At 40.1% G+C, this 22,605-nt stretch overlaps 1 protein-coding gene across 1 annotated transcript in view; it reads left to right on the forward strand.

Moving 5' to 3' along the window:
- Window positions 1–22,605, forward strand: part of LOC146861608 (contactin-associated protein-like 5) — a 1,183,739-nt gene that overhangs the window by 173,427 nt on the left and 987,707 nt on the right. Inside the window, exons 2-3 of the mRNA XM_085646457.1 lie at window positions 18,161–18,271; window positions 20,217–20,410. Of these exons, the coding sequence (XP_085502583.1) occupies window positions 18,161–18,271; window positions 20,217–20,410 (305 nt within the window). The remainder of the gene's footprint in view (window positions 1–18,160; window positions 18,272–20,216; window positions 20,411–22,605) is intronic.

Raw genomic sequence — 22,605 nt, forward strand, 5'->3', positions numbered from 1 at the left:
ATAAAAAAACAAAATAAATATTCAAAAGAGGATACTTGAGAAAGATTGCACACTTTTGTATTTGTATAAGGGCCCAGGAAAAATCATGTTAATGTGGAAGCATGGTATGTTCCTTACATTGAAAGTGTACATTTTCTCAATGTCCCCCATACATTTCAGTAATACCCCGACTACACCCAAATGTATGAATGCAAAGATGATCACAGTGCCATCAATGCAGCACAGGTGCACAAGGATTTCATCTTCCACCACAATCCTTAATGATTCACTTTATCAAAGGAAGTAGTAGAGTCTATAAATACATAAGCCCTGATTATAAGTTGGATCGAACTGGGGTAATGGTTACATCGCATGCAATCTTACTGCTACCATTGGTTAAATACAGCCCAGTACCATCCAATTATGAGTTAAACCTTTTTGAATAGGACATTACTATGTGGGACCAATTTTTTCTGAACGTAAAAGCATACCGAATTCTCAATGCCCTTGGGTTTAACACATACATTCACAATCTGCTATGAACAGGTGGTAAATGTATGTGGGGACGGCTGGGTGGGTTGGGAGGTGAGGGAGGTGTGGGTGAGTAAATAAAGGAAGTCGAAGACGTTTTCTGGCACGAGAAAAGCATTCTCTGCTCCCACCTGTCAGAAAAAAAGGGGAAAGAGGCTTGGATCCTGCTGGAGCTAATACCTCAAGCTATTTTTCCGGCTGTAATTACCGCCTGGGAAAATTAGGCCTGGTTCTCACACACTCGGAAAACCCCCCAACCCAGAATCAGGTGGAATGAAATACCATGCGATGGTTTCGCTGTGTCTGACTCGAAATCAAGGAAATAATAGTGAAGGTGCCTGATGAAGCCACAGTAAGTTACCTCTGTAGAGAAAGTGCTGGACAGGTCTGTGCTATGAAAGAGCCCTCCGGAACAAAGCTGAGGAGAACAAGTACCTTTTCTTTCAGCCCATTCCAGTAGATTTCTGCGAATGGATTTCGTGAGCTTTAGGCTACTTGTCATTTAATAAAGCAAAGCCATGTAATAATAAAAAGGACTCAGTAGATAGCGTGCTTTGCTCGGTAGAATGTTCTCTCCACGACCCAATACTTACAGGTTTCCTCAACACTTCATCGTTTAATAATAGTGTTGAACCGTTCTGTTCACATAAGACACTTAAATCTATGTATCATAGAGCACAATTTGCATAGCTTCTCATACGTTTTCCAATTTCTAACGTTATAAGGGAGTACATACATACATCTCTGAAAGAGATACTTTTCTTTTTATTCATGTCTAAGTCAGAGGATTCTTCGCATGGTGGACAATCCACTGTAGTGGGCAAAGCACATTTTTTCAATCTTTTTTGTTAAGAGGGTAACAATATGTCTCCATGCTGAAACCCTTATCTCTTCTCCTAATATTTTTGGCGGTTTCCCCTTTCTTTTTTTGCCCTATGAAGGCTTTTATGCCTCATGTTTTCCAAAAGGTGCAGGTCGTTTATAATTTGAATCCCATATGAGCAAACTGAACTCATCTTTATGAGTTTATATCTTTATTTTAAAGACGTGAACTAATTATTCACGTTTATTGAGAGCTTTTTGGATCGTCATAAACTACACAAGCTCGATTTTGCTTTTAATAGAGAAGCTATTTTAGTTTCATTCTGCTTTCGCATGGGTTTTGTTGTGGTGAATTCTGTTCGCTGGAGTTGTTTTCCTTCATATTTTGACATTTCACTGCGTAGTATTCTATAAAATCAGCGCCCTCTGGAATCATTAAAACTCACCTGGGATGATGTGACTGCTTTTTTCCCTGTGTGCAAGTGATAAAAAGATGAGTTCTATGTTGTGCTTGAAAGCACCGGCAGAAGGAACCTTGATCTATTGTGGGATTTTCAATTTCCCTTGTGATCAATACTGTTGCTGTGCTGAAAAATAAGAGATAGAAGTGACATTTTCTATTCGCGCCTTCCTCCAGGTGAAGCCTTTCCAACTCCGAGAGAAGAATAACAAATCTGATGATGCACCTATTTTAATTCAGAGTCCTCAAAGAAATCTAACAAAACAAGTTGAAAATAAACACAAGGTCGTAAGGCGTACCTAGTAATTTGATTGACAGCAATTAGCAGTCCTTAATTCTCGCACGTTGCCACCGCCTGTCTCGCGTCGCTCCCTCTGTACAGGCCAGCGTGTTTGGCTTTTTATTGCTTTCCTCTGACATTCTGCCTTCAGAGCCTCTTCTCTCCAGTGCCAACCTAGATGCAGAGCAGACCTTGTTCGGCTCTTTTCTCTCATACTGCTGTAGAGGTTGATGTCTTCGTCATTGCTGAATGCAGGATTGTATCTTACTTGGCTTTTGCTGTGACTTCAATGTCAAAGTGACATCAAACCCTGCTCGCTTCAATCATAAATAGGGCTCCCGGTTTTATGGTATTTATTTTTTTAACATTTTCGTCTGTATTTATCCATATTTATTTTTTGCCCATCCTATTGGTATTTATCCATATTTATTTTGTGTTTTGCAAATTTAAGGAGTCATAAAATGGATATTTCCGCATTTATTTAACTGATAAACATGCACTCATACTTTGCCTCCTGTCGCGTTTTAGCTAATTAAGCAGCCAAATATAGCAAAACACTACACCTTCAGGTAAATATGAGCATTATAATACAAACATATGTTACCATACACCTGCATTTAGGGAAATCTCAACCTAGTTTTATTTCCCATGCTTCCTGTCTGCTCAGCTGTTGCCCTCGAAATCACGAAAAACAGCCTGGAGAGTCACCTACAAGAAGCACACTTTGCTGCATTTCTCCGCTTTTAAAAATATACAGACAGGAAACACTTTGTTTTCTGTCTGTAATTATCTGTAAAAATCTGTAAAAACGGAAAACAGGGAGCCTTACTCATAAACTAGCACAGAGCTGGGCTTCCTCGGTCTTTCCTCCGACACCGCTGTAGAGACATACGGGCATATCATCAAGGGCAATATCGCCGCTTTAGCGGCACTTTTTGCTGCTAAAGCGGCGATATTTTTATCGCCCTGTCAGCAAGCTGTCGTTAACAGCTGTAAGCAACGGCTTGTTGGCAATAGCGCCCGTGTCAATACCGCTTTGCATGTCAGCGATAATAATCGCTAATAATCGCTAAGGACATGCAAAGTAGGCGTTCCCCAGGAGTTCCCTCTGGAAACAAACCAGGAAAAGTCGCTAACCGCACATTGCGGTATCATCAAGCCAGACCCTGATTCCCATAGTGACATAAAAAACGGAGCGAAGCGCAGTTATCGCCATCAGCTAACGTCTGCTAAATATCAGACTTAGACATATTTATAATCGGAGGTGGATTCTAAGCCTAAATCCACATCTCTCAATTAACAAGGATTCCCTTAGCGCTTGTACTTGCATCGCTGGATTTCCAGCGCTGTTCCCTCATAACGCCGCTATCTCCGGAATTTTTATCGCTGTGGAGATAAGCGTTGATAATAATGCGTTATCTTGGCAATTAATTCCGGCTATAGCAGGCGCTATGCAAATTCGCGCTATGTGCGCTCTGCGAAGTTTGTTGGTGATATGCCCTATGTTGCACTACTTTTTGTTGTCTGTAGAGCGGAGCTTTTCCTGGCTTTAACTCCGCCCCTGAACCTTTCTGTGTCTCTCCGTAGCAAGAGAGGTAAGTAAGCTTATCACCTTCAGGCCTGGACTCGAACCAGGGAAAAATGTTACAATAAGCCCCACAATGAAGACGGCCGCAACTGCAATAGGCAGAGGGGCGATGGTTGGATCATGGCAGCCTATCCTGCCCTGAATGCAAAAGAAACATTTGATGGACGGAAAGCTGAACAATACAAACATTTACCCCCAGTCACAAGGATCAGGGTTTAATCCATCGCTCTTTTGCTCACTACAGCACCCCAGTTTGTACCCAGCCATAGGCAAATCAGTCACTTTGGAAACACAGGGCTGCACCCTATTTACTAGAATATGGTGAAGCCCTGCGTTTTCCCTTGTGCTGGCGATAACTTTAGCTGCTTATGCGCCAATGCAGGCACCCTTGCACCATAGTTTAGGAGTGCCTGTGTTGAGGAGAAGATTGTTTATGTGCACGAAGGTCCGCTTCCTGCACATAAACAATCTTTAAATGCTGTGTCGTAACTTCTATGTGTGCGGCTTAATGCAGCACATATACAAGTTGCATCACAGCAGCACAGGGCACCTTCCTGCACATAAACAATCATAGGCAATTTCCTGTTTCTATGTGTGCTGCACAATGCGGCACACATGTAAAGAGCAAAAACGAGGAGGAATAAAGCATTTCTTCTCATTTTACCTGTTTAAGACCAGGTTTTCCCTGGTCTTGATTTTGCCACTGCCTCCTATTTATGCTGCCCTAGAAAATAGGGGGCAGCATCAAAATCAATGGGTGTTGCATTGGAATGCCGACCGCAACATCTATTTCCCTCCCCTTTCACACCAAATACAGCATTAAAGGGTGCCTTATTTACGCTGCCTTCTAAATAAGGAGAGGCCCCTATCGCCATCACAGTGTCACTGAAATGGCCTGGTGGTGGCAATAGGGGCTTGTAAATATGCCCGTCAGTGCACTGACATGCAATAGGCTTCTGAGCTGAGATTTGGGCACCAAAATATATTCTGTTACAAACTGAGCACTGCTCACACCGCTCCTGGTCTCTTCTTCGTCCTTTAAATGAAGGGCTATTTTTGCCCTCTCACTCCCATGTTAAACTAGCTCTGAAGCTGGATTCATCTAGGTCACCGACATGTCAAATTGGCTTTAAGGCTTCTTTTCTGAAACGATCAGCTGCCTGACAAGCTGGCCTTCTTCTTGTCTTTCTTTCGACACTTATGCAGATGCTGATAACAGCCATTTTCAAACTTCAGAGCTCGGCTTTTCCTGGCCTTTTCTCAGACAGTCTAGCTGTAGACTCTGCTCTCTGCCACATTGAACTAGCACAGAGGTACTTTTAAAGATATTTGATCTGAAACTGCTGTAGACAGTAATCTCCTTATTGTTTGTTGACCGCAGGGCTTTGGATTTTTATCTCTTCTCTCATACTCTCACTGCAGATTAAAAAAAAACAAGAACCTCGTTCTTTAGAGAAGCATTAGCCATAGATTGAATGCAGTTTGTCTATATGTATAAATGTCACAAATGTGGAAATTAATTCAAGACTTGAAGTGACTTTTGAGTGTGTAGTTACTTGGGAAAATTTGCTGCTGCAAAGGCACCTACCTAGCCCAGATGGGGGCCGAATTGACACATTTAAATAATGTATTAATCTATGGGCTCCTATACTGATGCAACTATGTAATGCGGCAGCTAGAGGATATATGCCCATATCCTGGACAGAAAGCATTATAGTCCCTATTTTTAAAAAGGGGAACCGGGGACGCAAGGTGTTATTGCTCAATATCCCTACTTGATTCCTCTGGCAAATTAATGGGCAGAGTCCATTTGGAAAACATAGAATCATGGGTGATAGACAATCAGATACTAACAGATGCACAATATGCCTTTAGAAGGATGTGGGCTCCATGGAACAATGTATCAAACTCCATCTCCTCACGGATGAAGAGGGGCACATCTATTTATGCTTTGCTGATTTGAGCAGCGCGTCTGATCTAGTAGATCATGTCAAGCTGTGGCAGACACTGGTTAAGATGGGGCCCCCATTGAAATTGTGAACTTTTTGTCACAGTTATATACACAGTTAACATCAAGGGTATGCTACGGGTCAAGGCAAGAAGTCACACCACAGTTTAAAATAACCAGAGGAGTTCGGCAAGGGTGCATCCTTGTGCCCCTGATATTCTTGTTGTATATTAATGGGGTAGATGAGTTTTTGCAAAAAATAAATGCAGATGCTCCAAAAGTTGCTCACCGTCTAACACCGGTACTCCTGTACGCTGATGACGCTGTCTTGATTTCTGGAACTGTTAATGGTCTCCAGCATTTAATAGAGAGTTTCACTGAGTACATGGAAGACAAAGATATGAACATTTATTAAAAAAGTATATATACTATGACATGTGGGAAAGGGAAACCCAAAAATAATCTCCACTATATTAAGGGAGTAGCACTTGCTGCAGCTGAAAGTTTCTCATATCTGGGCATGAATTTTGCTAGGAATGGCCAATGGGGGACTCACAAGGAAACAGCAAAATTGACATTTATTAGATCCTCAGAAGCCCTTTTTAGGTTTGAATCAAAAATTGACAATAAGCTCTTTAGAGAATTGCTGACCATATATAGAAGTAAAAGTATTCAAGTGTCAACCATGGAGCCTATTGTGGGGAACAACAAATTATAAATTGCTGCAGACACAGGAAAACCTTTTCCTATGCAGATTATTAGCCATGCCCCATTCTACCCCTTCCTATATCGTTCACAAAGAATTAGCAGCCCCATATCAGGAGGATGGCTTAAAGACAAGTCCCATCGTATTTGAAGCAAGGACGGTAATAAAATTACCAAGGAGATGATAACAGACTGTCTCAACTTGGAACATAGAGCTAGAATACCTTGGTTCACTTATTTAAAAAGTCTGCTAAAGGAGGTGAATGGGAAATTGAGCATTGATAAGCTGGAGGGAGTGTTACAATTCAGTAAGAAAGACTTAAAGTCGATTTTAAGGGAGAAAATGATGATTGATAGAGAAAAGATAGAGTGTGCTAAACCGACTGTGACAATGTACCTCACAGGCCCTTTACAATCAAATGCTCAGAGCTACCCCATCTTAGTAACAAATATTCAACATAGATTTAATTTAACAAGATTGAAAATGGGCACATTGCACTTTCTGGTGGCTTTTCCTGAGATGGGCTTTTACTCTCATAAGATACCCAAATGTCCATGATACCAGTAGGTAGTTATAGTTAGTACCATGTTTCCATAGGAAAAGCATTATTTGACTTGTTTATAACTATGGCGCCGTTAGATGAATCGTCCTGAAATTTTACCAACAAAGTGTCATAGTGAGTCTTGTTGTGCATGGAAAGTTTTGGAATGATCCGTGAAGCGCGGGCAGAGAAAAAGCAGTGTCAAAAATGTGCAGGTGAAAGAAGTGACAAAGAATCAACATAACGAATTTGTGTAGCAGGATTGTGCAACAGAGAAAGTTTATATCACATGAAGAATAGATGGAAACACTGGAAAAAGATGAAGCCCTAAAGGAAGTTTGCACAATGAGTCACAGAGAATGGCAATTAAAACAAATTGTAGATATACAACTTCATGCTAAATAGTAGGTTAGTGATGAATTAACTATTGAAGATGATAAAGTAATGACAAGTTATTCCATAACATGAATAAAGGTGCTAATTGTTGGATATTTGTCATGAGGGTCATTGAGGTATTGTGAAGACAAAAACCAGAATGAAGAGCATATATTGGTGACCAGGTTTAGACAAATACACTGAAAGGAAGATCAGAGAATACATAGATTGTGACAACTCAAAAAAGACACAAATCACATTTGTCCTATGAAAGTACCAATATTCCTTGGGAGAGACTGAGTATAGATTGAATGGTACCAGTTTTGGATAAAGACATTGACACAAATACCTTATTGTTGTGTTGGATCATTGTACTTTGTGACCTGAAACTAAATTTGTTCATAAAGCAGACTCTGATATGGTTGTTAGGTTTTTTGGATAAGATATTTATAAGAGAAGGATTCCCCAAATACATGATTAGTGATAAACATACACACCTCATGCCTGATATGTTCCAGAGATAACTAAAGAAACATTTGATCAATATTTGACTAGACTAGGTAAATTAATCATCCAGAGGGTAATGGTGCACTGGAATGCTTTTATTGAGTAATCAAAGGTATCATACAACTGGAAAGATGTGTTTATTATGTTTTGGGAATAGCAGATTATGTATATGTTACAGGCATTTGGAATAACTTTGAGTTGTATAACTAGTCACAGTCTGTTTTGAGTTAATGAAGGGTTTGAATTCAATGTTCCAAAGATAATCCTGGTCGGGTGTCCAAGTCAAAACAAGTAGAGTTGTTTACAGAAGTTGTGAGAGAAAACATTAAACATGCCCAATTTGCATGCAAAAGTAGGAATGATGGAAAACATAATTCCAAAATTGTACAGATTAAAATTGGCAATCTAGTGAGAGTAAGGAAGGTATGATGAGGAAAGGTGATTTCAAACAATCAATCAATCAGTCAGTAGATTAGTAAAGTGCTACTTGTCGCCAGTGAGGGTAACCAGATGCCAGCAGGGTCAAGTTGATTAGCCGAATAGCCAGGTTTTCAGGGACTCTCAGAACTCTCAGAAGAGATGGGGCATTTCGTCGATGAAAGGGTAGCTTGTTCCATGTCTTCGCTCCTAGGTAGGAGAAGGAGCAACCCCTGCATCTGCTACGTTGGATGTGGAGGGTGAGGGTTAAAGAAAAGGGTGTGGAGCTGAGGTATCTTGTGGGCTGATGGAAGTGCAGGCAGCGGTTCGAGTAGGTGGGTCCACAGTTGTCTGGGGCCTTGTATGCACAGATCAGGAGCTTCAACTGAATCTTTTCTATCCAGGGAGCCAGTGGAGGACCCTGAAGTAGGAGGTGATGTGGGTTCATCTAGGGAGATCCAGAACAAGTCTGCTGGGGCATTCTCTATGGTCTGTAGTTGTCATTGGAGGTGAGCTGCAATCCCTGCACAGAGAGTACTGCCATAGTCCACTTGGTTGGAGATGAGGGCATGGGTAATAGTGTGTCTTGAGCTTTGACTATCTTAAGAAGCATGCAGAGGATGAAGAAGCAGGAGGAGAGGGAGTTGACCTGAGTTATCATGGTCAGCTTGTTGTCTGGAACAATGTCTAGGTTACCAGCGTGGTCAGTGGGAGTAGGAGTAGCGCTGAGTTCTGAGGGCCACCAGGATGCATCCCATGGTGTGACAAAAGTCAGTACCTTTGTCTTTTCCATGTTGAGCTTCAGGCACTTGACTTTCATCCAATTGGCGATGTCTGTCATGCAGTTGTGGAAGTTGGTCTTGGTGTTGGTGGGGTCTTTGGAGAGGATAAGTTGTGTGTCATCGGTATACAATATGATTAAGGCTCCCTGTTTTCCGTTTTTACTGATTTTTACAGATAAGTACAGACAGAAAACCATTTATTTTCTGGTCTGTATTTATTTTTAAACGTGGATACAAACGGAAATTGGGTGCTTTTAGAGGGATTCTAAATACACTTTGCCATGACTGCCAAGGCCAATAACTATATGGATTGATATGTAAGAGGGTTTAAAAAAAGGAATTTTAGTAAAGAGCCATAATTTCATATAAGGGCATTGATTTACCTTCGGCAGGTGTTCATATCAGTGAAACCTGGCAGGCATTCAAGCGTGACTACATATATATTGGTTAAATAAATGCCGAAATATACCAGTTTCAGCTTTATTTTTTTCACAAAACTCATAATAAATATGGATAAATACAGCTAAAGTTGACACAAAATAAATATGGATAAATACAGACGAGAAGTAAAAAAACAAAACTCATAAAACTGGGAGCCCCAAATAGGATGTTGAGTCCATGGGTTTGGGCAATGCTGGCCAGAGGTATCATATAAGTGTTTAAGAGGGTGGGGCTGAGCAAGGATCCTTGGGGTATTCCGCAGATGATTACCTTGGATTCGGAGGTAAAGGGAAAAGGTGTACTTTTTGCGTTCTTCCGGTGAGGAAAGAGGCGAGCCATCTGAGAGTGGCCACTTGGATGCCTGTGTTGTGCAGCCTTGTGATTAGCGTGTGGAAAACTGTATTGAAAGTAACAAGAGGTCTAAGAGGATCATAGCCACAGTTTCTCCTCGGTAGAGTAGGGCTTGGATGTCATCTGTAGTTCGGATGAGTGGTGTCTCAGTGCTGTGGTTGCTGTGGAAATCGGAATGGGAGGAGTCAAATAGGAAGATCTGTTCCAAATGTGAGGAGAGTTGTTGATTGATGGCTTTTTCAAATACTTTGGCCAGGAATGGGAGCAGGGAGATCAGCCATTGGCTGTGAAGTAAATTATGTGTAATCCTGTTTTTGTTTAGTAGAGAAAGTCTGGCATTTTGGGCACATATCACATGTAGAAAAGGGGAGGGTAGTTACAACCCTGTTACCCATAGATAAAAGAATCAAGATTGGTTGTTTGATGATGATAATGATGTGCATGATACAAATGTTTGCAATAGACAATGTGAAATTATACTAGATGGAAGTGGTGGGGTTATGTTTATATTGAGGCTTGTAAGCCACTGTACATTCTGATTTTGCATTGGGGGGTAACTTAGTATGTCATAGGGGGGACAGGACAGTTAGGCAGAAAGTGACCTAAAATTAGCATCCTCAGATGTGCCAGGGCTGTAATAATTATTCAAGAAATTAATTACAACCTGGTTACTGTGAATGTGTACTTATGAATAATGTGAGATAAAGCTGTTACTGTAGTTTCCCTCTAAACCTTTCTATTGGACCAGTCAGCCTTTATGTGGTCTACCCAAACTTTTTGCCCTTCTTCTCCATTTTCTGACCTTATTTCTGCCAGCCTTAGGACGCTGAACACTTTACCACTGCTAACCAATGCTAAAATGCATGTGCTGTCTCCTCTAAACATGGTACAGTTGGCTCATACCCAATTGGGATATTTAATTTACTCATACGTCCCTGGTAAAGTGGTACTATTTATACCCATAGCCTGTAAATTAAATGCTACTAGTGGGCCTGTAGCACTAATTGTGACACCCACTTAAGTAGCCCTTTAAACAAGTTTCAGGCCTGCCATTGCATAGACTGTGTGTGCAGTTTACACAGCCATTTATTCCTTGCCCAATAATTATTTTGCCAGGCCCAAACCTTGCGTTCTAATATATATAAATCACCCCTATATTAGGCCTTGGATAGCCCAGAGGGCAGGATGCAATTAAATTAAAATGTTTAAGAATTACATGTCCTGGTAGTAAAATAAACTCTTAAATGTAGCCTATCATCCCATAGGATAACATTGGACTTCCCCTATTACATTTTGTAAGTGTCATTTCCAAATAGGAAGAGATAACCTGTTCATGTTTGGTGTTTCTGGAATCCTAATTTAAAATTCTAACTTATGGCAAGGTCGGATTTAACATTACAATTCTGAAAATGCCACTTTTAGAAAGTTGGCATTTTCTTGCCTTAGCCATTTGGTGCCTGCAGTCTGCCTGGGTCACATGACTGGGTGTAGTTTGCATTTGGGCTTTGTATATTCCTCCTATGCAAACACACACAATGGGAGCTGAGGTGTGACTGGATGGGCCATCACTGGCAGGATGGGAGGGAAACACTAGGCACAGCCCAACTTACACTTGAATAGGCTGTGTCCTGTCTTCACACAAAGGGCCTAACAACTCTGCATTGTCACTTCAGCCAGCTTGGAGCCAGGGCAAGTAAGGTAGGGAATTCCATGCACTTCAAATACACTTTCTAGAAGCTTCTTCCATCTTCTAGAACCAGTGCACCAGGGTATAAAAGAAGGAGCTCACACAACACCACTTTAGTACACCTCTGGACCTGTGGATACTCTGGCAGGAAGAAGCACTGCTGTGCTTCTAAAGAACTGCCATTCTGCTGGACTCCTACTTTGCTGTGCTGACCTGCTGCCTGCTATGCTCTTCCCTGGGTGAGAAGGACTGGACCTGCATCTCTTGAACCCAGAACTAAGAGTGACTCCAAGGGCTAGTTAGCTGGCCTGCTGATCTGAAGGCTCAGGAACATACCAGGCTTCCAACAACCCTGCATCTGCACCTGGACTCTGTTATCTGTAAGTCTACCCTGCTAATCAGTGCCACTCTAGTCCTGGGCCCTTGTAAGTGGCCTTAAGGTGCATTTCCAGCCTCTGTTGATCCAGCAGAACCAACAAATCTACACACTGCATGGATTGGACCTGTCGCAAAGACCGGCATCACTGCTGCAACCCGCATCGTCTTCAGGACCACCGCTACATGAAGCATCCTCTGAGCAGGCCTCACATCCCTCATAGATGGTAGCATAGTGGACTTCACATCTAAGCCTCACGGCTCTTCAGAACCAACTTATCACTCTGACTGAGTGCCCCCTCCCTGGTGAGAGACTTCAAATTGCAAGCCCCATCGTCGGGATCTTCGACGTCAACACAACAGGCCCTCACATTGCAGCCTCACCATGCGTCTTGGAATAGACTACTGGTTCAGCTTTGCAATGCATCTTTAATGCAGATCTGCACAGTGCTCTGCAAAACGGGATTCAAGGTTCTTTTTTTCAGTGAGCCTAACTGGGTCACTATAGCCAGCCCTCACTCCATCATGGTCGGCCCAATCATGTGACTTTGTCCCGGTCCGGCGCAACCCGATATCCACAGTTGGTACTTTTCACCTCTTGGCACTATTTTTACTAAAAAATTTAAATTCAATTACTGCTTCTGCAAATTGGATTTTTGTTGTTTTGACCCTGTTCTGTTTATTAAAATATACTCTATTTGCTAACTCTGTTGTGGTCTCCTTTGTGGTGTGTTTTCACTGTGTTTATGTTTGTAATACCTTACACGTTGCCTCTAAGTTAAGCCTGACTGCTCTATGCAAAGCTACCAGAGGGTTATATACAGGTTAATTTGTCATTTGATTGTGTCCTACTCTGACAAGAATTGTGGTTGCTACTTGACTAGGGCTCCCACCCTAGTCAACCAACAACCCAATTTCTTACACTTTCCCTAATTGGTCAGATAAATAGTGGAAGGTGTTTAAAACTTACACAGCTGAATTAACCCCTTCGATGCGCATGACGGAGCGGTTCCATCATGCGCGTCGGTTGCGCTGTGCGCATGACGGAACCGTTCCGTCATGGCCCTGCCCGCGCACAGAACCTTCAGCACAGCGCGGAAATCCGCGCCGCGCTGAAGGGGTTAAAACCACCCTCAGCATTAGAAAACATTGCTTTATACATCTTTTTGTCAGACCAGAAGCTAATATTGGTTTCGAATTACAAATTCATTTCTTTCATGGTTCCCCTAGGTTCAATAAATGTCACCCAATGTGGCTCTCCATAATGTCTTATGCTTAAACAAGAGCCAGATGGGTGCTCCATATATTGGAAGCTGTGCCATGTTGGTGAAATGAGCTGAAATCAGTCACTTTAAGGATACCATTTGTATAAATTATAAACCGTTATTATGGCATTACACAAATTGGTAGAAGATTTTTTCTTGAGGTCAGCATGATAATTGATTATCAAATATCATTCCAAACTAGGGATAATCAGTAACTGTATATAGACATGTTTCATATATGGATCAATCTGCTTTGAAAATGACCTTTCGTAAAGTCATCACCATTTAAGGTATATTTTTATATTATTAGTTTTCAAGTACAGAATGTTAATAGTGTGTTGCAGACCTTTCAAGGTTTGTTCAAAGATCAATAACTCATCTCCATAATATAAAGCTCAGGTAATCTTAGAACCAAAATATAGAGGTCTAGTGGTGTGAGAACGATTGTTTGTTCAAAGGCCCTGAGAAATATATTGAGTAAATAGGGTAGCAAAACACTCTCCTGGTGAAATCTTGTGTAGCAAAAAATCTGATTTGATTGTTCATTGTTGTTATCGGAGGAAACAGGTCAGATTATCAGAGGTGAGAGCTGAAGTGAAATAAACCAAGTTCTGAGGTGCTGTAATGGACAGTCTTACTGTAAAAATCTTTGGTAAATTTACAAAGGTGATGTCCGGATGTGGTTTACTTTTAGGCATTGCTTAAACAGTCAGCAAGACAAAGGGCTGATTAACATTTCTAAACCTAACTTGTCAAAGTGGTAATATGTTATTATGTTTAACCTAAATATTCACATCCTCTTTGGAAATGTTGATAAAAAAAGTTCTGAGAGGATTTACCCTAGAGAGTAATCTATTATTACTGGGGCCTGATTGTAGACACGTCTTAAATAAGAAACTGTTATTCCACCCTCCCAGATCTGTTGGATATTACAAATTTCCAAAATATAAATTATTGAATGATGTTAGATTTGGAATTCAGCAATACTCTTCAAGAGATTACTAGTTTAACCACTGGGATCCAGAGCTTTGTAAGGTTTGCATTCCTTAATGATACTATGTGTAATCGATGCAGAGAACACTCAACAATGCTATGGTCATAAGACAAATTAAGGGAAGCAATTGAGAGTCATATTTGCAGAAGTCAGGCAACATATGCAAATTATGAGTCAAGCCTCCCATTCTCAGAGTAAATTGCAAGATCTCAAGATTTTCTTTGCTGTATGTCCAGGTAAATGTTAGATGAGGTTCTGACTGGAATCTTTCAGACTACATTAATTACAGTCAGTGAGTGTTTTTGCTTTGCTCCCTATTGCTGATCTTGCCCTCTGTCCATCGGTTCTTCCCGGCAATTCTAGCTTTCATGAAAGACTTTTATTCTTTCCTCCAGTGACACTATTTGCATCTGGTCTCAGCAAGTGTCATCATTTTCTATTTGGATGTTCGATTTTACTTGAAATCGAGATTCCTTGGGCAATTTTTGCTTTGTACAACTGTTCAGAGACACACTCAGACTTGTTGTGGTATAAGCTTCATTTGTCACTTTCCATTTTGATTTGAGGGTTATCAACAGATGAGAGGCCTCTCCTTCTATTTATCAAGTGCAGATCATGCTTTTTGGCACAATTTCATAAGCATGCTCTGAAGGAGGGTTGCTTACTTAAAACTTTAGGAGCCCCCATTAGCAATTCCAGTCTAGCCATTATCACCTGAGTCATGCAAGAGCGCTAACCCATTTTAGGGCAAAATTTGCAACTAGAAAATAGAGGCTCTATTTAGCAGGAATATATATATATTTCAGTCATCCTCTCAATATTGTAATTTGACAAGTTTGAACCACCCAATATAAGAAATTTTCATCTCAATTTCCTGCCCTACTGATCTTGTTTGCAATGCCAGTTTTGCCAATCTGGGTTAAATGTTTCTTGTTCCACTCATTAATTCTTCCCTTTACACTAACATAATGTTTGACAAACTTATATCCTTGATCAGTAAAGCTCTCGTGAACAAATAGGTTTCTAAACTTACTCATGCCTACCAATCATATGCACATTGTGAGCTATTAGTGTAAGGACAAGGCTTTCAAAAACATTATTATCTCATCACCAACCTTGGATCTCTGTTATTTCAAGTAAATGCAGTCGCAAACAAGTCTCAGGCGGAGGACTAGGGCCTGTCTTGTCAACCTTTGAAAACAGCTGTTAGCCCCCTTAGATTATACAAATGAATGCATATTAATGATGCAAGGCTCTTCTGCCACATTTCAGTCTAGTCATTGCTTCCCACTCATAAATCACTTGTCTATTTATACCCATAAAGGTGGACCTATTTTAAAATGTTTTATCTCCTTTTTGGGTTATCCAACATACCAAGTCAAGCCCAGAGGTTTACTCTGGAAAATTGTACACTTCGCCTGTTGGGTGCTTCAGAGTTCAACATTATCCCTGAGCCTATTCAACATTTACGTTGTCAAATTGGCCCCTAAATAAAAAAACTCTACAACAGTGGACTCCACATGTACATTGATCACTCTCAGTTGTATCTGGCGGTACTGGATAATCCTAACCTCAGCAGGAAATTCGATTTTGCTTGAAGAGCTTAGAGTACCAATCGGAATCAGATGTCTTGCTTATGGCCTGCTCACAACTAGTTTCTTACTTAGTTGACCAACCTCTCTAGGATAATTACCCCAGCCATCTGATAAACTTTGAACTCTTATCTTCAATTCCAGGGTTTCATTCATTCTGCAAGTCAGCAATATGGTACAAAATATATGCATCACTTTTCTCTACTACGGATCATCATAGAATACATCACATAAAACTGAGCACATGAATCCTAAACTTCACGCTCTCAATGGCCATTGGAGAAAGTGTGGATACAGTTTAAAGCACTTAGCTAAATTAGCCAAAAAACCCTAAAAAGGAGAGCCATAATCTACCTAAACTGGCTATTCCAATAGTCCTACTGACCCAACGTTAAAAATGAGTCCAGTTTACTTTAGATCATGCACTCCATCAATTGTAAGCAGCATAGGCAACTAACTCTCCATTGCCAATCCTCCTTTAACTAGAGTGCTTAACCACTCCAGATCAAACTTGAATAACACTCCATGCAAGTCAGAAAAGGTCTGAAAATATAGATGTTCTAAAAAGCTTTCACCATCAACACAAACTCTATTACCCATATATCATGGCTTCTCTCACTCCAGTTACCAGTAATGTTCCCTCTGGCTGCAGTCCCCCAAGCACTCTGAAATTAATATAAAGTTGCATTACATCTTTTAGAAAAATAAATAAAATGCATTCCCTTTCGGCATAACCAAAGCATCATAGGACAATAGTTCACTAACAAATTTAGTAGATGCAGGGCTACATTATTATTCCTTTGTCTGTCTCTCTAAAGTTCTGATTCAATAAGGAGTAGGCAGTTTACTCCTAATTTAGTCCAAACTTTCCAGGTGTACATTATCCTCACTTATGGAAAAGAGCTTGCAGAATATTGCCTAGTGTCCTTGAAAGCTATCTTATAAGCACAGACAGTTCTCTCTAAGTTTGGTCAATGACTCTAATCATTATATTATATCTCCGGAAATCCCTCTTTAACACACTATGCAGTTTCAATGTAATCACTATACCCCCATTTCCTCTTCTGCATCCACCTCTCTCTCTTTCTCTAGAACAGAAATTAAGACTATTATATGGTGTAAACAGGACAACAGTGAATGCTTATTGTATGTTGATATCTAAAATGTAAGACTAAGGGCCTCATGTAGGAAGCCTAATACCAGTCGGTAACGGCCGATTTTCGGTAAATATACCATTACCGACCGGTATTTAGGCTTTTGAGATGTAGGGGGATCATTTCATGATTCGGTATTTGCCGAATCGGTAATTTTACCGATTCGGTAAATACCAAATCATGAAATGAGATGTAGGGGGAGTGTGTGGTGGGTGTGGGGATTCGTTATTTACCACCAACTAAAGGTTGGTGGTAAATAACGAATAGGTGTAAAAAAGCATTTTTGTGCACGTTTAAGTGTGCAATGTGGCAGACATACATGCCCTTAGGGCATGTATGTGCGCCACATGTGCACACATTGCCGAATCAGGGGTGCAACAGGGTGTCAATGTGACACCCTGCCACCCTTGCATGTGCTCCCCCCATTACCGAATCGGTATTTACCGAATCGGTAATGAGGCATACCTTCCCATCAATGGGAAGGTATGCCTCATTACCGAATCGGTAAATACCGATTCGGTAATTACCGAATTTCTACGAATCGGTAATTTTTACCGCATAAATACCTACATAGCATTTACCACTTCATAAATACCGAATCGGTATGATTCGGTATTTATGAAGTGGTAAATGCCAGGCCACCTACATGAGGCCCTAAATCTCAAAAACAAAGGAGTCACGTTTTGTGCATCTTAGGACTTCGATGAGTTCAAAAATCTTACTATGAGTTGTGGGTTCTGGATTTAAATGAGTCTCCAGATTGTTAACAAAATTGTATGTGACAAATGATATTTCTCATTTGGATAAAGAGCTTTGACTGTAATCATGAATTCTATATTTGTCCGTAAATCGCCAAAATTAGAAAGTGCCTTCTCCAAATGTCCGTCAAATTCATAAAATATGTCACGTGACATATCAGACTCATTTTGATGAGCATCACTGGGCCATGGCCAGATTCATGTATTTGAAGAGTCACAATTAGCATATTATTTTGGTATAAAAATCTCTTTTTGTCAGAATGAGATAATTCATCTCAACTTTTGATTTTAATTCTTGTCAAAATCTTTTCAGTTTCTACCTGTACTGGAGCTATCATTTGAGTTCAAGCTCAGTGACACTTGCCATGAACTGTAGAAAGGAGCTCCCCAAGGAGGGGGGAGAGAGAGAGTATGAAACACAAAGAGGAAAACAAACAAACTGAGTTTAGCAGCATTTCTGAAAATATCTCCAAACCACCAGTCCACTGGGAGAACAAAACAAGATGATGTAATCAAGCGTGTTGTGCTCTTACTGTTATACGTTGGACAAATAACTTGTAAAATATATTTTTCTGATAGCAGGTTTCTGTTTTCTTCTCTTCCTTAGATAATTGTGACGAGCCTCTTTTAGCCTCCTTGCCAACTACTGCTTTTGATAGCTCCTCAAAGTTTTTTGGCTCACACAGCCCCAGCTCTGCAAAACTCAACAGAAGAGAAGGTAAGATACTTGTTTTGAAATGCCTGTCATTTTTCTATGGAGTTTTGACAAATATTTTATCCATTTAGAATTGAATCGTTGCCTAAGGAAAAATGGATCTTGCCAACTACTTTGAGGGTGGGCAGGAGTTGTAAATTACTGTAGGAATTTAGAAAAGACCCTCTGATTTTATACAATAATTTACTTGAGTCTACTGATGTTCTACAGAGATTGATAAGTAAAAGTTAAAATCGGGGAAAGAAGTAAATGAAACTGGGGTTCAATTCACACCTGCGTACTAGTATCGACTACATTCTTTATATGGGCACTGTTGTTTCATTCTTATATTCCTAGTTCAGTTCGATATCAAATGTTTGATTCATCAAAGTATTATGTTACTGTTAATGAAGGTACTGTCATCACTCCATATGCATGACATCATTAAAGAAAAATATACAAGACATGATGTATATGAATTCTCTTCATAGACTTACACCTCTGCAATGTGCAATTGTTTAAAAATCTAAAACAGAGCCACAGAAGACAGCGTGCTATTCAGGTCATCCTTAATGTGCTATGGGTTTGTGGACTTTTTTTTACATCAAAGATGTCATTCGAATGACAGTATCCCATAGGTAAAAAGGGGCATATTTATCAAAGCTTTTGCATTGTCCAAGGAGATGCAGGATGACACAAAACATAGATTGAGATTTATCAAGCCAAGCAAGTCCAACTTGTGTTGCCCTGCCTGGCATGGTAAATCTGGAGTAATGCAAGTAACTGCCTTGCATCACTCAGCCCCAGGGAGGTGTTCCATGGGTAGAGATTGGGTGTTCTCATGTATCCACCCATGGATGTTGGTGCATTCCTTAAGTGCCATCAGTGGTAGACCTGGGAATGCTTTAAAGTGCTATGCCTTCCCAGTGGAGGCATATGCGGAGATATGTCTTTATTTCTCCTCATTCTTTCAATTTATACCTGTGCTGCATTGTGCCACACACATAGAAAGAGGAAAAAGTCTCAAAGGATTATTTTTGTGCGGGAAGATGTCCATCCCTACACAGAAACAATCCTGCCTTCAACGCCTGTGTTGACACTAGGCAGCACAACATGCACCAACACAAGAAGAGGACAGGAATGCACAGTATAATGTTACATAATTATGACATTCACTGAAATATTTATAGAAGTGTCAGTATGCACTATTATATGCCATGAATGTAATGGCCGTAAAGAGCTAATAATGAATATGTATTAACTTTTATAGTTTCTACATTGGCTTCAGAAAGAAGGGGCTTCACAAATGTGTAGGAATTCATATGGGCCATGATATTATTTCCACTTCAATATCACTGATATGAAATGAAGATAGACCAGAAGATAAAATTATAAGAATCAGAATCAGAACAAGCTTTATTAGATTTTCCGATATAAAATCATAAAAGCATACAAAATGTTAAAAACATAGTATCTTTTCTGTTAAAAATACATTACATATCACAAATAATGATCAATACAGTTTGAAAAAATTATCAAAACCGAATGAGAATTTAGGTTCCCTACTTTATGATTGTCTTTGAAATAGTTTTACCACTGTTTAGAGCCATTTCATTCTTTCAATTATTTAATTGAATGCATACCTAATTTAACTTCTCTCCTTCTTATATATTATTTAAACAGCAAATTGGTTTGCTCTGGCTCAAGATGTGGTGGAAGACCTCTAAACTGTAATTTGTAGTGACCTTCCCTTCTCCTCCCTGTTTACCTCCCTTTCCAGTGTTGCCGGTTTAAGTCCCACTATAGGTTGTTTTGTTAGAAATGAGCCTCTGAAAAGTAACTTAGATAAGCCTTTTGTTAGAATCTCTCATTGAGTTATGATACGTCATATAGTGGATTTACATTGAAATTAAGAAAATATATGAGAATGGAAATGGTTCTAAAATGAACTTTTTCTTATTGTATGTAGGAACCGGTGGCTGGTCCCCCTTGGAAGCGAACACCCAACAATGGCTCCAAATTGATCTTGGAGATAAAGTGGAAGTTACTGCAGTTGCCACACAAGGCAGATATGGCAGCTCAGACTGGGTAACCAGCTATGTTGTGATGTTCAGCGATACAGGGCACAATTGGAAGCAATATCGACAAGACAACATAATTTGGGTAAGTACCTAAATGCACAAGGAAGTTATGGACTACCATAGACTGTTTTCACAATTCCCAAAACATAATTTCTTCTAAAAGAAACATCTACATCTTAGTCTGAAGTCAAAAGTTGAATTGCCTATTTAACACTTTTGGGGTTACAGTAGAATGTGCAAGTGAAACCAGTTTACGTTGTATTATGGACTACTTTTATTAAAAAGTGCATTTTCTTAAAAAAAGTTTAGTAAATACACGTTTTAGATATTAAACATCGTTATTTAGTGAGTGTAGCATGAACAAGCAATATTACATGAAGGGAGCATAAGAAAGTCATTCATATAGTTTCTCATAGAAGCTTAATAATTTAAGGCAATTTTGGACAATATATTTGTAATCAATGGCAAATACGCTCAGTATAAATAAAATGCCTATGATTCACGCTTACTATAACACTGATTTACGGCTTAACATACTTTATCATCCATCAGGGTAGATATTGCATCGCCATTCTGACAAAGTGTCCTCCATTACATTTAGGGATGGCCTTCAGTCACCTCTGTATGTTGAATTGTTTGCCTAGACAAAATCCAAAACATATTTCTGGGCACTGACCTTGGCTGAAAGATTAATTGCTATAGCTCCACCCATGTAACAAAACTTGAAGGGCCCCCCCCCTGCAAGGTACGTGAAGGGGCCTCCTCCAGACTCAATCTACTCTACAGCCAGAGTATTGTGCTGAGGGGGTCACCTGGAGTTTGTTCCCCCTGCAAGGTGGGGGCTCTGGGGGCCTTTGTTACACCACTGTATAGCTTGGAAAGTCACTAGTGGTCCTATATAAACCAGGCGGAGGACAGACGTTATATACTGGGCAATGGCTGAAGAGGAAGCATTGTGGATGGGCAGAAGAGGCATGTGGGTTGCATAGGCAACGTATGGCTTCTTTGTGGATGGAAGTGGCAAAGTTTTGTTTTTATACTTGGTACAGGGGATAGAGCAAGGCTCAGACTCTAGAAGCAGGCTCAGATCTCAACCCAAGTTAAGGGACTTATAGTAGAGGGGAATGAAGAAGGAACCTAAATTTACAGTAGCTCTTGTAACTATGATGTCTGTGTCGTGAGGGGATCCTGGTGGCCGCTCCAAGATAGGTTATCATCCTTATTATTTGGCCTATGTTATGTCTGAAATCAGCTGTTTTGGTTACCGTTAAAGAGCTTCTGACTGATATGTACCTTGCCCTATAATGCTTTATAGTTGCGGATATTCTGTGAAACTGCATTATCATGTTACAAAACTGATTACTGATGTGTCCTGTATATGTGTGAATAGCTTGGGTTTATATTAATTTTTATGGAAAAATCTCTGTACATTGAAAGGAACCACTTTCATACCAGTTCCTTTGAATGTAAAAAACGTTTCGTCGATGGACAGTCATTCACTAAACATTTGCAAAGTTTTTTATTCTAAGACACAAATTTCCAAAGTCGTAGTAGTTTCTAAAACACAAAACAAACTGATGAAACTGACACCCTGGGAATTTCTTCCTAGGGTCCAAGGGCACTATATTTTTCAGCCTATAACTGTTTCAAGACGGTGAGGAACATGAGGAATTGAAAAGCAAGACATTACGCCATCCACTCTTACTAGGGCAGGCGGTGTAATGTCCTTTCTCTGACCTCACATACTCCATCTGGCTGCCTGAGGAAGTATACCATCAAGTAAGCCACTGGGGGCTCTGTCAATGGAAATCTAAAGGCCTGGCCCTAGGGTTTGGTGAACAGGGTACTCCATTACATTTGCGATAAATTTGCCTGTCCAATAAATCCTAAAACAAGCCCTATAAATTTGGTCATATTTCTCACAATTATGACTTGAAAATGTTGCATCATTGTAATATGTAGTTAAATAAATTAGAAATGTTCAGCGGTAATGATTAACATTTGTTAAGTTAAGCATGTCTGTGACAATCGCCTTAAACACAATACACATTAAATACATTTAATTGCCCTACATGAATCTGTAACCAGAAGCAATAACTCAAATCTCCCAGGTATAATTGCACTTTCCCAAAATTCTCTCTAGATACAAACATAATAATTGTTTTAATGTTATTAGATTTTGTCTTATAAAATGCACATACCCCCACAAGGCATCTTGATTCTGAGGAAAAGTTTGAGATAGAAATACCAGCCCATAAGCCACTTAAAAGCTACTGA

Source organism: Triturus cristatus, chromosome 3_1, assembly GCF_964204655.1.
Source record: "Triturus cristatus chromosome 3_1, aTriCri1.1, whole genome shotgun sequence".
NCBI classification, from domain to species: Eukaryota; Metazoa; Chordata; class Amphibia; order Caudata; family Salamandridae; genus Triturus; species Triturus cristatus.